Source organism: Pipistrellus kuhlii, unplaced genomic scaffold (genome assembly GCF_014108245.1).
Source record: "Pipistrellus kuhlii isolate mPipKuh1 unplaced genomic scaffold, mPipKuh1.p scaffold_m20_p_34, whole genome shotgun sequence".
Taxonomy (NCBI): Eukaryota; Metazoa; Chordata; class Mammalia; order Chiroptera; family Vespertilionidae; genus Pipistrellus; species Pipistrellus kuhlii.
Genome location: NW_023425534.1, coordinates 2,600,991 through 2,618,152, shown reverse-complemented (window position 1 = coordinate 2,618,152; position 17,162 = coordinate 2,600,991). Strand labels below are relative to the sequence as shown.

The window sequence follows — 17,162 nt, the reverse complement described above, 5'->3', positions numbered from 1 at the left end:
AGTCCATTAAATCTGCATCTCTTGAAGGAAAAGCCCAGAAGGCCGTCTCCCCATCAAAGGAAAAATGAACAGGGCTCGGAAGTGTGTTTAAAACGCACCCAGGGGGCAGCGGCCTTCCTGAACGAGGCGGCTGGGCCGTGGGGGGCGGGGGCTCGGCCAGCCCCTGTGAGGCCGGACAGGAGAGCCCCCAGGGGCCCAGGGCTTCTGGGAGCGGGAGGCAGGGGGTGGGCCACCCTGCTCTTAGGCGCCTCTGAGCTGAGGACCCCCCAGTGGCCTAACCGGCTCTTCTGGCCTCCATGCACCTTACCCACGAAGGCCCTGCCCACCCCAAACCGGAACAGGGCAGAACCTTCTGGAACAGCGCCCTCCCTTCACGCACGTTCACTGGGAAGTGGGCTTCTCTGCCCCTTTCATTCTGAATGGGGAGCTGGGCCCGGCCGGCGTGGCTCAGTGGCTGAGCATCGACCTATGAACCGGAAAGTCATGGTTTGATTCCTAGTCAGGGCTCAGGCTCCATCCCCAGGAGGGGGCGAGCAGGAGGCAGCCGATCAATGATTCTCTCTCATCATGGATGTCTCTCTCTCTCCCTTCCTCTTCCATCCTCTCTGTAATCAATAAACATATTTTAAAAAAATTAATAAAGTAAAAGGGGGGCCAGCTGCTCCAGTCCAGCTCACATGGGCCCCAGGAAATAGCCCTTCCCACCAAGGGTGCTGAGCACCTCCTGCCCGGGCTGCCATCCCGTTCTCTCGGGGAGGGCGCCTCTTGGCCACGTGGGAGAACAGCCCACGGTCACAGGCTCTGCGCGGGCCCGGCGGCTGACGGGAGTCTCCGTGTGGAAGCCCAGCACCCGGTGGAAGTCCCAGGCAGGAACGGACGAGGGCCTTCAGCCGGTCACAGGTTCACCGGGCGTGCCGGCTCTGTTTGGTGGGCACCAGGGCTCCCCGGAAGCAGCCGTCCCGGCGGCATTGTGCGTCCCCGAGCGAGACCACACACCCGGGGAGAGCTGCCCGCCCATCACGGAGCTGGCTCCCCGTCAGGAAGCCGTGTGAGTGACTTCCTTTTTAAACATTATTATCCTCTTGAAAGCAAAAGATAAAGGACGCCTCAGAGCAGCCAAATTGCTTTGGCTCAAAAAATCATTTTAAATACCATTTCCTTTAACAGGCCTATTGCCTGGGCAACGGATCAGCACTATTCATTTTAACCTTAGTAAGAAAGAAAAAAAAAAACACAGCCCACTGAAGTGCTTGTCACTATTTAGCTCCCTCCCTCCCTCCCCGCCAGGTATGTGAACTAATGACCAAACAATGCCCACCAGCCCCTCTTCAGAGGACTGCACATGCAGCACGCACGCCGATAGATCAGAGCCTGCTTCCCTCGGAGTCCACTCCACACCCAGCGTGGGGGTGCAGGGCTATTCCCAGAAAGTGCTTGGTGGTGCCCCCTCTGGCCAGTGTTCCCCAAAGCACCTACTTAGAGCCCAGGCTCACCTGCGACCCCAAGAGGAAGGGCAAGGGGCAATCTCCTCCCTGAGTCTTTATGAGCCGGGAGGGGCGTGGGGGGGGGGGGGGTTGGGGGGTGGAACCTTCTGTCTCTGCCTGGAGGGGGCAGGCTGGGAACCCCTGGGGCAGGGGCAGGGGCGGACAGGGTGATCTGGGCTGCAAGAGGCAGATGCTAAGGAGACTCGGAGCCTGGAGATGTGCAGTGAAGTGTGCACAGCCTCCGTGTTATTTGGGAAAGAACAAAAGGAGTTTCATTGGGTTCCCTGCAGACAGACCAACCCAAACCGCAAACGGGCAGAGACGGCGTTCCGACAGGCTGAGTGGGCGGATGGGGCGGGAGGCGGGCTCGCCTCGGTCGGGTTCACACGCACAGGGAAGGGTTTCGCTGCTGAAACCAGAAGCCTGACCTTGGCCTTCGGGCTCAAGGTCTCCCCGGGAGCATCCCACCTGGGAGAGGGCGGCACGTCCAGCCCAAGGAGGCCACGTCCACCTCCACGTGGACACCTGACGTGGCACCCGGTCCCGGGTCCTCGCACCTGGAGGGGCGGGCCCCGTGAGCACAGCCCCTTCTGGCACAGACCGGCACTGGCCGGATTCTGGCCCCGCCGCCGGCTCAGCAGGCGGAGGGGCGGGCGTGCAATGCCACCTTGGTCTTCGTGGCACTGGCTTCCGTGGACAGTGACACGAACACAGCCACTGCCCACGTCTAACCGCATCTCCTCCCGAACTAAGCTCTCAAAACCCCCTCATGCGTGGGCTCGGCATCCGGTTTACGGTGAGGACAGACCGTGCTGGGTCTGCAGGAGCCACGGACACGGACTGCAGGGGGACCCGGTCCCCTGAGCGGCCCCGGGGGAGGAGGCGGGCTGAGGGAGGATGGGGAAGCGGTTCTGTCAGAGCCGGGTCCTTGGCGCACACCTCCTGGCTGTGCTCTGCCGACGCCCGTCACGTCCCGGCTGCTTTGTTCGAGCTGACAGCGCCTGGCCTGCGCGTGAGGGAGACGGGCATCTGTGCAGACTGATCCTGACACCCGCCTGCTCCGTGGCTCAGGATCCACAAACGCCCCGGACAGCCTTCCTGACAGAGAACGGCACTGGGAGCCGGTGGAGCGGGTGGGGGGCGCGACGGCTTTCCGAGACCGGACAGGAGGTCTGGGGTTTCCGGCAGACGGCGGGCATGGGGGACCCGGCCTGGCAGCGGTGGGAGGAGCGGCCTCTGGAGCTGCCCTGCAGGCCTGCCCGCCAGGCACCTAGTACCCTGGTGGTCAGAGCGGCCGGCACAGCCCCTCAGGGCTCAAGTTCAGGCCCCCCATGGTGCTCCTAACGGCCCCCAAGTGCAGGGTGGGGTGCTGGCGGCTCGATGCGCCCAGAGAAGCCGCACACTCCACCCTGGGCACGTCCATACAGGGAAGGACAGTGTCTGGGGGCCGGTGCTATCATGGTTTTGGGCGTCCTCCCTGGGGATCTGCCCGCCCAGCCCCGCCTTCACAGCTGCTTCTGAGCCAAGCAACTGGCAGAGCCTGTGCCAGGGCTCCGGGCACGAAGGAGGCCTCCTGGGAGGGGAGGACGCCGGGACCCTCCTGGCAGGGCTTCCTCTGGCTGGTGCGGTGGCACCCGCAGCTGCCATGGGATGGCTCCCTCTCCTGCCTGCTCCGGCTGCCAGGGGGCCCCAGAGACGTGGTTCCCCCAGGATAGCTCCAAGGGGCAGGGCACACCCACAGGCAGACCCCCCACGTGCGGGCGGGCGTGGGCCCTCAGCAGCCATGTGCCGCCACCGCCCTGCGACCGTTCCCTGCCCCGGGGACCTGGCGGGGATGCCCAGGGGAGCCTCTGAGCCCCTCCCCGAGCAGGGAGAAGCGGGGAGCCCGGGGGCAGGATGAGCCCCCCGGGAGCCCGTTTCCTCGGAGCTGACACTGTTTCCTGAGAACTCCGCTCTAAATTAAGAAATCTCCCGGCAATTCGGGGTCAACAAACCTGTCTGCACTGGATTTCCTCCTCAATCCTCTCAGCTCCCCTCGAGGGATTCTCGGGCCTCGTGTCCCCGGGGCTACCCTCCCCGGCACACGGAGGCTTGGCGCCCTCTCCCCAGACTAAGGCCCCTTCAGCTGGGCCTCTGCGGGCGAACCTTCTCCCTCTTCAGGGAGAGGAGGGGGGAGGGAGGAGGGAGGGAGGAGAAGGAGGAGGGAGGAGGGAGGAGGGAGGAGGGAGGAGGGAGGAGGGAGGAGGGAGGAGGGAAAGGGAAGAAAGAGGGAGGGGGAGGAGAGAAGGCAGAGGAGGGAGAAAGAACCAGAGAAAGGAGAGGAAGAAAGGGAAAGGAGAGAGGAGGAAGGGGGAGGAGGGAGGGGAGAGGAGGAGGAGGAGAGACTCCTGTGAAGGCTGCTCTGTGGGCGGGAAGCCTCAGTGCCCTCTCACTTGGGGCCCCATGAAGCTGGTAAAAGCTGGCTCCCAGCTCCCTGCCCCTAGGAGCCAGTGGAGAGGGAGGCAGGGGCCCTGCTAACACCAGCGGGTCTGGGGTGTGTTTGGACAAGGAGAAGGGAAAGCCCAGGAAGTCCTGTCCATTTTTGGAGACTGGTGGTGGCATGGCGAGAAGGCTCCTTGGGACCGACCTGCCAGAGCCCTTCCTGGGAGGGGAGCCGGAGAACCGAGAGGGAGATGATGTGGTCGTCTGTACTCGCCTGACACTTGTGCTCACCTGTGCACATCTGTGCTCACCTGTGCTCACCTGTGCTCGCTTGTTCTCACCTGACGCCTGTGCTCGCCTGTGCTTGCCTGACATCTGTGCTCGCCTGTGCTCACCTGTGCTCGCCTGACACCTGTGCTCGCCTGTGCTCACCTGTGCTCGCCTGTGCTCGCCTGACGCCTGTGCTCACCTGTGCTCACCTGTGCTCGCCTGTGCTCACCTGTGCTCGCCTGTGCTCGCCTGACGCCTGTGCTCACCTGTGCTCACCTGTGCACGCCTGTGCTCACCTGTGCTCACCTGACACCTGTGCTCGCCTGTGCATGCCTGTGCTCACCTGACACCTGTGCACGCCTGTCCAGCTGACATCGTTTGCTCTGAGTGTGAGTGCCTGGGGACACCTTGGCCTGAGGGCCACTAGGAAGCCCAGGGCAGTAAGCAGTGGGGATGCTGCATCATGGACCTGAGCCTATGACAGGCCCAGGATGACTGCTGCCACACACCAGTGTCGCCGGGGGCCGAGCTGAGCCTGACTCCGCCCACTGAGCCTCTCCGTCACCCTGTCACATCACATGGGCATGTCACCGGGCCTCTGAGTTCTCTCAGAGATGAACAGAGGGTTTCCTCAGGCGAACTTTTGTCTGGGGCCGTGGAGCGCACACTTCCCTCCGCTCCGAAGAGGATCGGACGTGAAGGACAGACTGTCCGCGGAAGACCGCATGACAGGGATAATTCAGCCAAAGCCCACTTCATTAAACAGCTCTGCCTTCTCCGTCTCTGAGGGGTGCTCTGTGGAAGGGGCCGGGATGGTGTGGCTCGATGAACAAAGATAGTAACCGAACCGGATGGCCCTTTGTTCCGCCTTCAGAGTGGAAGCGGCTGCTCAGCCAAGCTGACAGCGCACCCCACAGCCGCACAAACCCTCCGCCAGAGAGGATTAAGAGACTGACACGCTCCGGATAATAAGACTAATTAATAATTTCCATCTCTAAGGACGGCGTGCTGGCAGCTCCATTCTCCCCCTGTCTGCCAGCCTGGCCTCGGCAGCCGTCCTCTGAGGGCTGAAGGACAGAGGGGGCTGCAGGACGGGCTGCCCGGGGGGCGGTCCGTCACAGCGGGCGCTGGGGCTGTGCTCAGATGTGGAGGTTCTGTCTCACTGGCCACGGACCCAGCTCCTGCCCGCGGCTGCAGGCAAATTAGCAAACGGGCTGGTCATCGCACAGCCGCCTGGGGCAGGCCGAGGGCCTGGCCATTTGAGAGGCGGTCTGGGGGGGCCGTCTCCGGGGGCACCCCTTCCCAGCGATGCCCACCCAGCCATCCCCTGGAGCAAATGATGGGGACCTCAGTGTACCAAGCATGACACTGAGGCCGTGACGGGTTTCAGAGTCTCCCCACTTCTTTCCTGTCCCCCCCCCCACACTCAGTGCCCACCCCCGCCCAGGGCTGCAGCTGCAGAGGGCAAGGTGAAGGTCGGGCAGCTGCCCCCTGCTCCCAGCAGATCCTCTGGGTCGGTGGCCGCTGAAAACGCCAGCTGCAGCCTCTCCCTGGCTGTCCCTGTCCCCAGAGGAGGGGGCAGGATGAGGGAATCTTCTGGAAGATGCCCAGGCACTTTCCTCAGAGAGAATAATGGCCACTTTGGGGGAACAGCGTTGCTTCTGGAGGCGGAGCCCCCCTCGGAGGCCTGGGCATCGTAAATTGCAATCAGGGAAGATGCCTGCGGGAGCTGGCGGCGCGCTTGGCGGAGATCCCGGGATCTTAATGGAACTGAGCGGCCGTGCGGGCGCAGTGAATTCCCAGTGTCCACCTTGTCACATTATTCAGGCGCATTAAATGCAGGAAGAAATGGGAGCTGCCGGCTAGAATGGAGCCGGGACGGGAAGGCAGTTCGAGAATGTCCCTCTGGCTGCACAGTTCCTGTCCAGCTCCTCCCACACACCCCCTGTCCGTTCCCGGGGACAGGCTTCAGGGGGGATGAGCTGGGCGGGGGTGTGTGTGTGTGTGTGTGTGTGTGTGTGTGTGTGTGTGAGCACCCTGTGCCGCGGCCTCCTCCGGCTCAGCCGTCTCTCTGCTGGGCTCTCCTTCTACCTGGAACGCCTCCTTCTCTGACCCCCACCCACCCCGCCTCCCCTGGCACCCTCACTCACTCCTCCTTCAGGGCCCACACCCCCGTGCCCCAGTGGCTGTGTGGTCCCAACTTCCAGTGTCCAGGGGTGTCAGGGCCAGAGCCCAGCTCCCATAACTGAAATGCCCTGAAACTCGGATCCGCCCGGCTGCCACCTCCAGTGACCACAGCCCTGTCCTCGGGTCCGGGGTGCACAGGTTTGTGCAGCTTGTGGGCCTCTGAGTGCGGCCAGCGGGCTGGGAAGGAGCTCTGGCCGCCTCCGCCCAGGGAGCTGGTCCTGGCATCGCCACAGCCCGAATGCCAGCGGCAGACACACAGGGACCACCCCCCGCACCCCGCCCCTCGGCTTTCCCACTTCATGAAGCACAGAGGACACTTATTACGCATTTGGAGGAAGAGGCAAAGAGGAGGACGCTCAGCAGAAGCAGAGAGTGAGCCAGAGGTGCCGGGAGGATGGCCCCCTGAGGCCAGGCTCCCGGGAGCAGGCAGGGATGGTGGCACAGAGGGAGGAGTAGGAGGCCCTGAGCCCTTTCGTGGGAAACCCCCCACCGGAGAGGCCACGGGCAGGGAGGCGGGCCTTGCTGTGTGGCCCAGCCCGAGCGGCCCTCAGAGCTCAGGGACCCACAGCTGCAGACATGCCCACGGCCAGGCCCGGGAGGCAGAGCCGAGGAGCCACCTCCCGCAGCTGGGTGACAGGGCCGGCCCTGCCACACAGGCCCCAGCCATGCCTCCGCAACAGGTGGAGGTGTGTGCTCGCCTGCCGGGGCATCTCGAGGTCAAGGTGAAGCTGCCAAAGGCCCTGCTCTGGCTGGGGAGTGGCCTGAGCTCGGGGACCTGGGCTCAGGGTGGCCGGGGTCTGGAGATGCTGCCTGGGCAGGTGCCCTCCGTGGTGCCCACCAGACACAGCGGTGACCTCAGGCACCTGCAGCTAATAAAGTGGCCTCCGTGGCTTCACTGGGAGGCCCTGCTCACATCCTGATAAAATATTTATTAGCAAAGGAGGAGGAAGAAAGGGGGGGAGGGAGGAAGGGAGGGAGAGAGGGAGAGAGAGGGCTTTTCTCTGAAAGCCAGGTCACGCGGACACTCTGAGTGCCACTCAGTTCCTGTCAGCCCCGTGACCCTCTGCTCTGGCGGGCTAGCTACCTCTGTGTGCGTCTGACAAGCCCACCCACTCCCTGTGGGGGCGCAGGCTGCCTGCAGCAGGCCTGGCCCCTCCCGTCGGGCTGAGGCTGTGCGGGCCCTGGGGGAGAGGGTGGCAGGTCCCTGCAGGGAGCTCACAGTCTGGCTGGAGTCCTGGCCTGGGCAGTAGGCGTCTCGCTGGGCCACGTGGCCTAGGGGGAGGTGGAACCAGTCTGAGGATCTCGGAGGCAGGAAGGAGCCCCCCGCCTGTGGGTTGGCAGAGACGCCACTGCACTGGGATAGCAGCGGGGGGAGAAGGGGCTGCTCCTTGAAAACTAACCCCCTTTATCCCACCCTCCTCCAAACGCCTCCTTCCTGAAAGCTCCCTGCCCAGCAGTCAGCGCACGCTGGGCAGGGGGTTGTGAGGTGAGTGCCAGGCTGCTGCCCCCTTCCCAGCAGCTGTGCTCCTCTGGGCACCGGGCTGGCCTCCTGGGAGCCAAGCTGGCACCTGAGCTGCCTCCATCTCTCTCAGCCATGTCTCTGCGCTGACACCTCCCGCCCACCTGCTCTTCCTCTGGGTAATTGCTGTCAGACAGACTCGGGCCCGTTTCCTTCGGGGCCAGTGTCTCCCGGCTCCTTCCTGCTTCCGATCAGACGTGAGACCTGGCCCGCTGCCCGGTCCGGGTGCCGTTAGCACTGAACAAGTGGCCCCGAGCGGCTGGCCTGAGCCACCTAACTGCGCTGGCCCTGGATCCTCAGCCTCTTGCGCCCGGGATGAGCGGGAAGAGGGCCCTGCCCGTGAGCATTCCCCCGTCTGCTGCTCACAGAACCGGCAGTGACACTGGAGGACGCAGGGGGCTGGGCTGAGCGTCCCCTGGGGGTGGTGGAGGAAACAGGCCCGGATTAGCCCCGAGGAAAATGGAGCCAGGGACGCTGCCTTCGGGGAGGCGCGGGCTCCCCACCAGCCGGAAGGTAACTAACCCAGCACACGTGGGCGGGAGTGACGCCCTGGGGAGCAGGACCCCTCCCACTTCCCACCTGGCCCCACCAACAGGGCAGGGGCACCGGGATCGAAGGGGAACCCGGCTCGAGGCACCCGACTGAGTGGATCCAGTTTGGGAGCAACGAGACCCTGCGTCTGCCTGGTGGTGTCTGATTCCGGGAAAGTAAAAGCAGTGGAATCAAATCACCACAGAGAGTGGTGGAAGGAGAGGCGGCGGGTGGGGGCCTGGGGGTGGGAGAGGGGAGCACGTGCCCTGGGGGGCTGGCTGGCGGGAGGGCGGCGGCCGGCAGGAAGGGAGCGCTGGGAGGTGCTGACGGGGCATGAGAACCGAAGAGGGAAAGAGCCCGAACAGGGCCCTCCAGGGGCTGGAGGCCCAGGAAGGAGGGTGCAGCCAGAGTGTGGCCTGGAGGCCGGGCAGGCCCTAACCCCCCCGCACCCCCCCACACACACCCTCAGGCACAGGAGAAAGCCGAGGGCTAAACGGTGGAGCCCATTCCTATGACCCAGACAGGGAACTGTCGTCCCACAAGCACCGCAGGCTCCTCTCCCAGGAACTGGGGGCTGAGCACTGGAAAGGCAGGTGCTCCCCGGCCACCGCCAGGCGAGACTGACCCGGGAGACTGGGCAGAGGGTCAGTTGTCGGGAAACTGTGTCTGCAGGTCAGCCTGCCCCTGGACAGGCTCGGCATCAGCTGCTAATGAGCTGTCCCACCACAGACAACTGCTTCCGGGAACGGGGGAGGGCGGGAGGGCTTGGAGGTGGAGGAGCCTCAGCGTCTACACCAATATGGCTCTGGGCCTGGGACAACCCCCCCCCTCCCGCCCCCGCACTCTGAGGCTGTCCTCTCTGAACACATGCCACACTGAGGGCTGGCAGACCCCCCAGAGCGCTGGGCCTGGGGGCTGGGGAGCCTGAATCACAGCAGACACAGACAGTGGACTCCCGGTGGCAAAGGCTAGAGCCAGCAACTCCTGGAGCAAGAACTTGGGCAATGGTGCCAGGCCCCCCCAGGGTGGGATCTGACAGCAGCTGCACACCAGAGGCCAAGCTTTGAGGACCCAGACCCGGCCTGGCTGGAGGCATCCCTCTGGCCTCCCCACGCACACAGCAGCCGCTTCGAGCAGGTAGGAGGACCAACCAACACCACCAATTGGAATCGGACTCAGCAAGGCTGTGCGCCAGCACCATGGACAGCAACACGGCAACCAGGCCACCCTATGCAACAAGGACACCTTCCTCCATCTGCTACACGGCAGACATCACAAATGGATTACAGAACTCCTTCCCCGCCCCCAACCCCCAGCCAGGAGCACCTCCTCTTCCAACAAACCTCCTCCTTGATCCAAGTCAATGCACCTGCAACTGCTGTGCCCTCAGAAGCCGGTTTTCCACACATGCCAACCCCTGGCCCCTGAGATAAAAGGAAGGCACAGCGTGCAGCCAGCGGGCATTCCCCGGTCAGGGGCAGGACACTCAGCCGTCTTCCCGTCCTTATGTCCTTCTGTCCTCACCAGGAGGAAGCCAAGGCACCTGGAAGCGCCCTCGGAGGCTTTACTCCCAGGGGGCAGGAGAGGACTACCCCCCTCCGGGTTCTCTCCCCTTCCAGGCACCCTACACGGCACCCTGGCCTCAGCACACACACCACCACCCCTGGGAGAGCCGGCCAGGGCCGCTGCACGCAGGAGCCCCCCCACCGCGGCCCCTCCGCAGACCCTGCCCAGCCTCGCGCTCCGGCCACCTACCTGAAGGAGCCAGTAGCACCTCCGGTGGAAGGTGGGGATGATGGAAGAATGGACGTAGCAGCCGTACAGGCACTGGGGAGAGAGGAGAAACGAGAATTCAGTTGGAAAGAGGGAAGGAAAAGAGGAAGACGCGCGGCAGAGAAGGAGCGAGAAAGGGCCACAGACAGGGCCAGCGCCCGGGGCCCGAGGGCAGGGCCTGTGCGTGTGGGCCCAGGACCGAGAGCCGGGGGGAGGTCTGAGCACAGCGGCAGTGCCAGCCAGCACCCGTGACGCGCAGCTGGGCCACTCACCCTTTCTCCGGCCACGGAGTCTGTGAGAACCCAGAAAAGCCAGGGCCAGGGCGGGCTCCTGTGATTTCAGGGGCGTGGAGAACCTGGGGTTCGTTCATAGAGCCTCGGTCAAGGCCGCCTGGGGCTGAAGGTGACAAAATCCATTCAAATACACTCTCCACGCCTTTCCTGGCCAAGGAGCGTCAGACCGGACGGGGCCGCCCTGGCTGGTAGGAGCCCAGGGGTGTGGGGCTGGGGAGGTCTCACCTGCAGACCTGAGAGGCCCATCACACCCCCGCTGTGTGATCCTGACTTACAGTTTGCTTACTCGCAGACTGGTTTGTTCTAAGCATGAACCAGCCTCTTTTGCAGATGGATTTGGTTCTAGGAAACAGCCATAGCAAGATAGGACAGAAGGTGGGACAGAAGGTGGGACAGAAGGTGGGACAGAGGTGGGATATAGGAATAAGGTGTGTGGGAACTCAAGTTCAGGGGCGGTGTGTGTGGTGGCTGGGAGGAGGGACACAGACCCGGAGGTGGACTGCCGGCTCGCTGGCGGAGGAGGGGGAGGGGTGGGAGTGGCACATCAGCCAGGGCCTCTCACCACTGGCCCCTGAGAGAGTGCGTGGGAGGGCTCTGCCTTCCCTTTCAGCCTCCAGTTCCAACTGGAGTGCTCCCCTCCCAGCTCGGTGGGGTTCCTCTCACACATGGTCCAGCAGGGGAGGGCAGAGAGAAGGCCCTCCCTCCCTCCCTCCCTCCCACTGCTCATCTTCGCCTCCCTCCCATCCATTCCTCCACCCACACCAGCTTGCTGAGGCCCCCGCCTCCCCCCCCCCCCAGCACCTTCACACCCCAAAGCCCCAGGCAGGAACGGACCCTGGAGGAGCCGGAGCCCTGCCTGTCTGGTTAGCAGGGCTGAGAGAGAAATCACTTTAGACCACGGAGTTCTGGCTGCAAGAAATCGGATTTCCAATATGTTAGCACTTCCACAGATCGCTGTCAGCTGGGACGCCCGCCCCGCACACACCAAACAAACACAGCGGAAATTAATTTAAACGATTCCCTTGCAATTCTTGCCCACGGAATGTATTTATTATTAAAAAGGCAATATTCTTGCCTGACTTCTCAGTACACTTCTTCCCCGCTTTCTTTTTTTTTTTTTTTTTTTTAGTTTTAATTTTTGATAACGCACTCCTTCCAGCCCACGGAGGTCCACGTCTGGACCAGTGTCTGTGAGCCTTTGGCTGCACCACGAAGCAGCCCTTCTCCTCCGGACCCTGCCTGGTCTCAGGGGCAGCTCCAGGCCTTGTCCTCATGCAGCCAGCCAAACGGGAGGCCTCGATGGCTGAGGGAAGCCTCTCCCGACCCCTGAAAATACAGGCTCCCCCTGCTCCTTCCCGCTGCTCACTCCTCTGGAGAGTTCGCAGCGCCCTCCCCCGCCCCTCCTTCTGCCCTTCCCACCCCCCTTCCCACTGCTCTTCCCTGAACTTGGAAACAACCTGGCTGATTTACAGCATTTCCCTGAGGCTTGCTGCCTTCTCTGGGCTGCAGCATCCTTGAACCTCGAATGAACTAATCTCCAGAATTTTCTAAGCACCTACTGTGTATCCCTCTGTGCAGGCACCAAAAGGACGCGCGTCCTCCCCCCATCCCCCCAAGTCACTCCTGCCCCCTCTCGCGGGCACCCTCTCTCCCCAGAAACTGCCCAGAACCATCCAACAGGCAAACGATGAAGAGAAAGATCACTGTTTCATCAAGCCTCATGCATTTTAACCAGAGGCCCCCTCGGGCCTCCCGCAGAACTGGCTGCTCTATTTTTAGATGTTGCTCCCACCACCCTGGGCTCCCAGGTCTCTGGCCTGCAGGGCCCAGAGGCACAGGCTGGGAAGACAGGAGAGGGGGGCTGGGCTAGCGGGGGACCCCCAAGGACCCCAGGCCTGTCCCAGACATCCAGGGGGGAAGGGAATGCTCCCTGGAGCCCCCCAAGGACTCCGCCCCGAACGCTGGCCCTTCCGTCCCTGCTCAGCATGCTTGTGGGCTGCGGGCTGTGTCCTGGGCTGGAAGCTCCTGGAGGGAGGTGGAGGGAGGCGGCTGGGAGCTGTCCCCAGTGGCTCGCCCAGGACACCTGGCTCTGCAGGCTGGCCCTGGGAAGGTTCGCGCTGTGCTGTGAAGTCTGGCACTGGGGAAGCATCCTGGGAATGCGCTCTGCATCCGCCACTCCCTGCGTGGCTGGGACTGCCTTTGCGGGGTCTGCAGTGAGCGCAGGCAGCAGGGAGGGCTGCGGCGAGGAGGGTCCTGCCTGGGGTGGGAGACCTCTGCTCACCAGCTGGGGTACTGCTTCCAGGCTGTGAGATGGGACCACCCCTTCTGTCCCCTGGGGGCTGAGGGTGGAAAGCAGCGGGGGCAGAGGAGCTGGGGCTGTGTGGTGAGCAGGGCTGGCCAAGGGAAGGCGGCAGGAAAGCAGGCGGGGCCGGAGGCTCTGCCCTGAGGACAGGACGCTAGGGTGGATGTGAGTGGGAAGTGCATGGGGGAGAGAGAGGGGGAGGGGGAGGGGGAGGGCCAGGCAGGGGGTCAAAGCTGTCAGATCACAAAAGGCCAGGGAGCCACACAGCAAGGAGCTGGGCCTCACCCAGGGCAGCGGGAATGAAAGGTGCCAGATCTGAGGTGGGATTCGGAGCTCCCGTGGCAGCCATGTGGCTGGGGGTGGGGGGGAGGGGGAGGCAGAGCCTGGAAGGCTGGGCACCAGGCCAGGCCTGTGAGGCAGAGGCTGCGGGGCCCATGACCAGGGTGCAGAGACACAGCCATGTCTGCCAGGCATTAAGACAACCCAGCTTCTGGCTGGTGGATGGGCACGTGATGGTGCAGGTCACTGGGGCAGGAAGAGGGGGGAAAGGGGGTTGCAGCAGGCTGGTGGGAGGGGCTGACCAGATTTCCACCTGAAGACTTTGAGGGGCTCAGAAGATGCCCAAATGGAGACACACAGAACGCAGGAAGTGGCGGAAACTTGGGCTCGGTCTGGGCTGGAACCATCTGGGCATCGTGGGCAGTGGGAGTCCACTCAGACTGGTGTCTGCCATGCCGAGCCCAGCCTTCCCGGTGGACAGAGCAGGGGGCAGGGACTCGGCAATGCTTGGAGGGCACGGCCACGCTGGTGCCCCCATCTGGGCTCTCTCTCCTCTCATTCCCCACGCCAGGGCCTGCCTGCTCCCTTCGTCAGCATCGTCCTCACTCGCCGCCTCCCCGCCGTTCCCAGTCCGCCTGACAATGTCATCGCCACGCCATCCGGGGATTAATTGCACACTATTTCTCGAGGCAGCGTATCAAATCCATTCCCTTTACCCACTAATCAAAAAAGCAATCAAGTTTGTCTGTAGCAATCTGTGTTGTACAAACTCCCGGGGCTTTCTGATCAGGCTCCGGGGTCCCCCGGGGGCTCCCAGGCTGAGCTCTCCATTTGGGGGCCGGGCTGTGGTTGGGAGGAGAGTCACAGCCTGGGGCTGCGGGATGCAGCTGTGTGTGTGTGTGTGTGTGTGTGTGTGTGTGTGTGTGTGTGTTTGCACAAGTGTGGCGGTGTGCCGGGGAAGCCTGCGTGTGACCCGTGTGTGTGTGTGAGTGTATGTGTGTGTACACAGAGACAGAGCCGGGAAGCTGCTGCTATTTATAGGCAGCCCAGGGGCCTGCGCCTGCGGGAGGAGGCAGCACCAGCTCAGTGCGGCTGGGGGAAGGCAGGCTGACAGCTCCCCCACCACATGGCAGCTGAGCGAGGAAGTATCGTAGTTCTTAAACACTCAGAGTTGCTTTTATGACACTATGGGGCATTTTTCTCTTCTTAAATAAAAAGGATAGAATTACAGGGAAACCAGCAGCAGACAGGAGCTCCCTTCAGTCCAAACCAGCACTTCCCACCGAGAAAGGGGCGCCCCGTCTCCGAAGGGCATGTGGGCCACGCATCTCCCAGCAGACTCAGCTGCGGGAGCCCGTGTGCCGGAGGGCCCATCGGGGCCGCAGCCGCCGGCCTCCGTGGGCCAAGGAGGGGCACACCGCGGCGTGGCTTTATGCCGGACACTGGGACACACCGGTGCTCTGTCCAGCTCTCAAAGGCTCCACATGACGTGGCTGATTCTCCATTATCCTTCTGTCTGTCTGTTTCTCCTCCTTCCACCCCTCCACTCTGGGCTTTGGCTCCAGGAAACAGCTGACGCCTGGGCAGACCCGGGCTTCTTCTCCCACATTTCTCCTCGCACGGCCCACCCCCCAGGGGGCACAGCCAGAGGAGCCACACAGCCTGAGTCCATCTCAGAGCCTCCTCCTCCAGCGAGCCTGCCCTGACCAGCAGTGGGAGGGCTCAGGGGCAGCCATGGGGATATGGGTTCTGCCTCGAGCTCCTCATTACGTGTCGCTGTCATTTAACTGTCCACGCCCCCAGTCCTGTCCCAGGTGAGCCAGAGGGTAGAGGCTCCTGTGAGTCCCACGGCTGTTGTAAAGCAGCCTGGAAGGGGGGGGCGAGGAATGGGCGTGGCTTCGTCCCAACAAACCTTCATTCCCGGGCATTGCAACTTGAATTTTGCATCATTTTCACTTGTCACAAATATTCTTCTTATGACTCTCTCTCCCGCCCCCCCCCCCCCCAATAAAAAATCTAAAAGCCACTCTTGGCTCACAGGCTCTGCAAAGGTAGGTGGGTGAGATCTGGTCCCTGGTTGGCCGACCCCTGACCCTCAGGTCAGAGTGAGAACTGCAGGGTCCTGTGCAACTTCCCTGCAGCCATTTCCACGGAGCAGGTGCTCAGCAAACCTGCTGAATCCCTCAGGTGTGAGGCCCCAGCGGCCAGCGAGGAGCAGCAGGAGCCACACGCGCGCAATGCCAGATCACGTTTAACGAGCACACGTGGGCAACAAGCAGGTCACGTGTCCCACTGCCATCACCCTGAGCGCCTTCGCTTCCTAACTGCCAGCAGCGGGGCGGTGGGCAGGGCTGGGATGTGCCCCGATGCCCTAGGAGAGCTTCTGCTGGTGTCTGCCCCCCCCCCCCCCCCCCAGGAGGCAGACTCCCCGAGGCAGGGCTGGTGGGAGTGTGAGCGTCTTCCTGCATGGATTTCGGATTTCTAGAATGACAGCCCCAGTATAGCTGGGTGGGTCTCTCTAGAGAGATGACATCCAACAAGGATGCCATGAGCCAGGGTGGCTGCTCAAAGGCTTCAAGCGAGACAGAGTGAGCTAAACCAGACACTTCAGCCCCCGTCACACTAGCCCATTCCGAGTGCTCAATGGCCAGAGCAGCGAGTGCTCCTGTGCTGGATGGCATGGGACCCCATCACCACGGGACACCCATCACCATGGACACTCCATCACCATGGACACTCCATCACCATGGGACACCCCACCACCATGGACACTCCATCACCATGGACACTCCATCACCATGGGACACCCCATCACCATGGACACTCCATCACCATGGGACACCCCATCACCATGGACACCCCATCACCATGGACACCCCACCACCATGGACACTCCATCACCATGGACACTCCATCACCATGGGACACCCCATCACCATGGACACTCCATCGCCATGGGACACCCCTCACCATGGACACTCCATCACCATAGACACTCCATCACCATGGACACCTCACCACCATGGACACTCGATCACCATGGGACACCCCATCACCATGGACACTCCATCGCCATGGGACACCCCTCACCATGGACACCCCATCACCATGGGACATCCCACCACCATGGACACTCCATCGCCATGGGACACCCCTCACCATGGACACCCCATCACCACGGGCAGTACTACTGATGTGAGGCCCTGGAGAGCAAGAGCAGGAGGGGGTACAGTCCAGAGCCGTGCGGCTGAGACCCTTGGAGCCTAGACCCGGGAGGCTGAGTCTGGGGAAGCTAGGTCTGGGGGAGGCTGGGACTCTGGGGGGCTGCACGTTGGGGAGTTGGGAGTTCAGAGGCTGGGCCAGCCTGAGTCAGTCAGTGAGTGTCTCCCCGCGTCCCCTGAGTGAAAGCTCAGTCCCCAGCTCCCCCCTCTCCCCGAAAAGCCGTCTCTAATGCGGGATAATGCCTGCTGTGTCCTCAGATGGGGTGTTTACAGCAAATCCCACCCATAATCCTCTTAGGCGAGTCCCAGTGCTACCTCCTCCGCAAACAGCCACAGCCGGGGGCTGAGAGCGCCAGGCAGCTTGTGGTGGCAGCCCCTCCTCCCCCAACCCCCGGCCCTCTGGCTCCCCCAGTCCTCCAGGCCCCCCCCCCCCCCCGTTCCCAGTGCCCCCACCACCACCCTCACCTCTCCCCACCGGGGAGGTGGCCTCTGCTCAAAGGCAATCAGCGTGCAGGTAGGCCTTTAGGTGCCCAGCTTAGCGTGCACTTGAGTCTGATGTGTGCGTGACAAAGATGAATAGTTTTAAAAAATGTGTGCTGGCATAAAGGTGAGGGAGGAAAGGAGATAACAGAGGAGGGAGAGGACTCCGCCGAGAGGAGGATGATTGAAGCCTGCTCTGAAGTGGCGGAGGGCAGTGGCCGCTCATTCAGAGCATCCCAGCGTGAGCAGAGGCAGTGCGAGCCGGCCTCTGAGGAGACCACACAGAGGAGGGGGCCGCGGAAGTGGGTTTCCCGTAGAGGAGCTGTGACTGCAGGCCGCTCTGTGCCAGCCTCGGGGCCTGGCCCCACCGTCCCCGGTCTCCCCAGACAACACCTCAAACAG

The 17,162-nt window shown here is 63.0% G+C and overlaps 1 protein-coding gene across 2 annotated transcripts in view; it reads right to left on the bottom strand.

Annotated features, from left to right (window-relative positions):
• CAMTA1 (calmodulin binding transcription activator 1) overlaps nucleotides 1–17,162 on the bottom strand; it is a 551,076-nt gene that overhangs the window by 145,760 nt on the left and 388,154 nt on the right. For both annotated transcript variants that reach the window (XM_045570571.1, XM_036460843.2), the window contains one exon: nucleotides 10,168–10,239. In XM_045570571.1, the coding sequence (XP_045426527.1) occupies nucleotides 10,168–10,239 (72 nt within the window). The remainder of the gene's footprint in view (nucleotides 1–10,167; nucleotides 10,240–17,162) is intronic.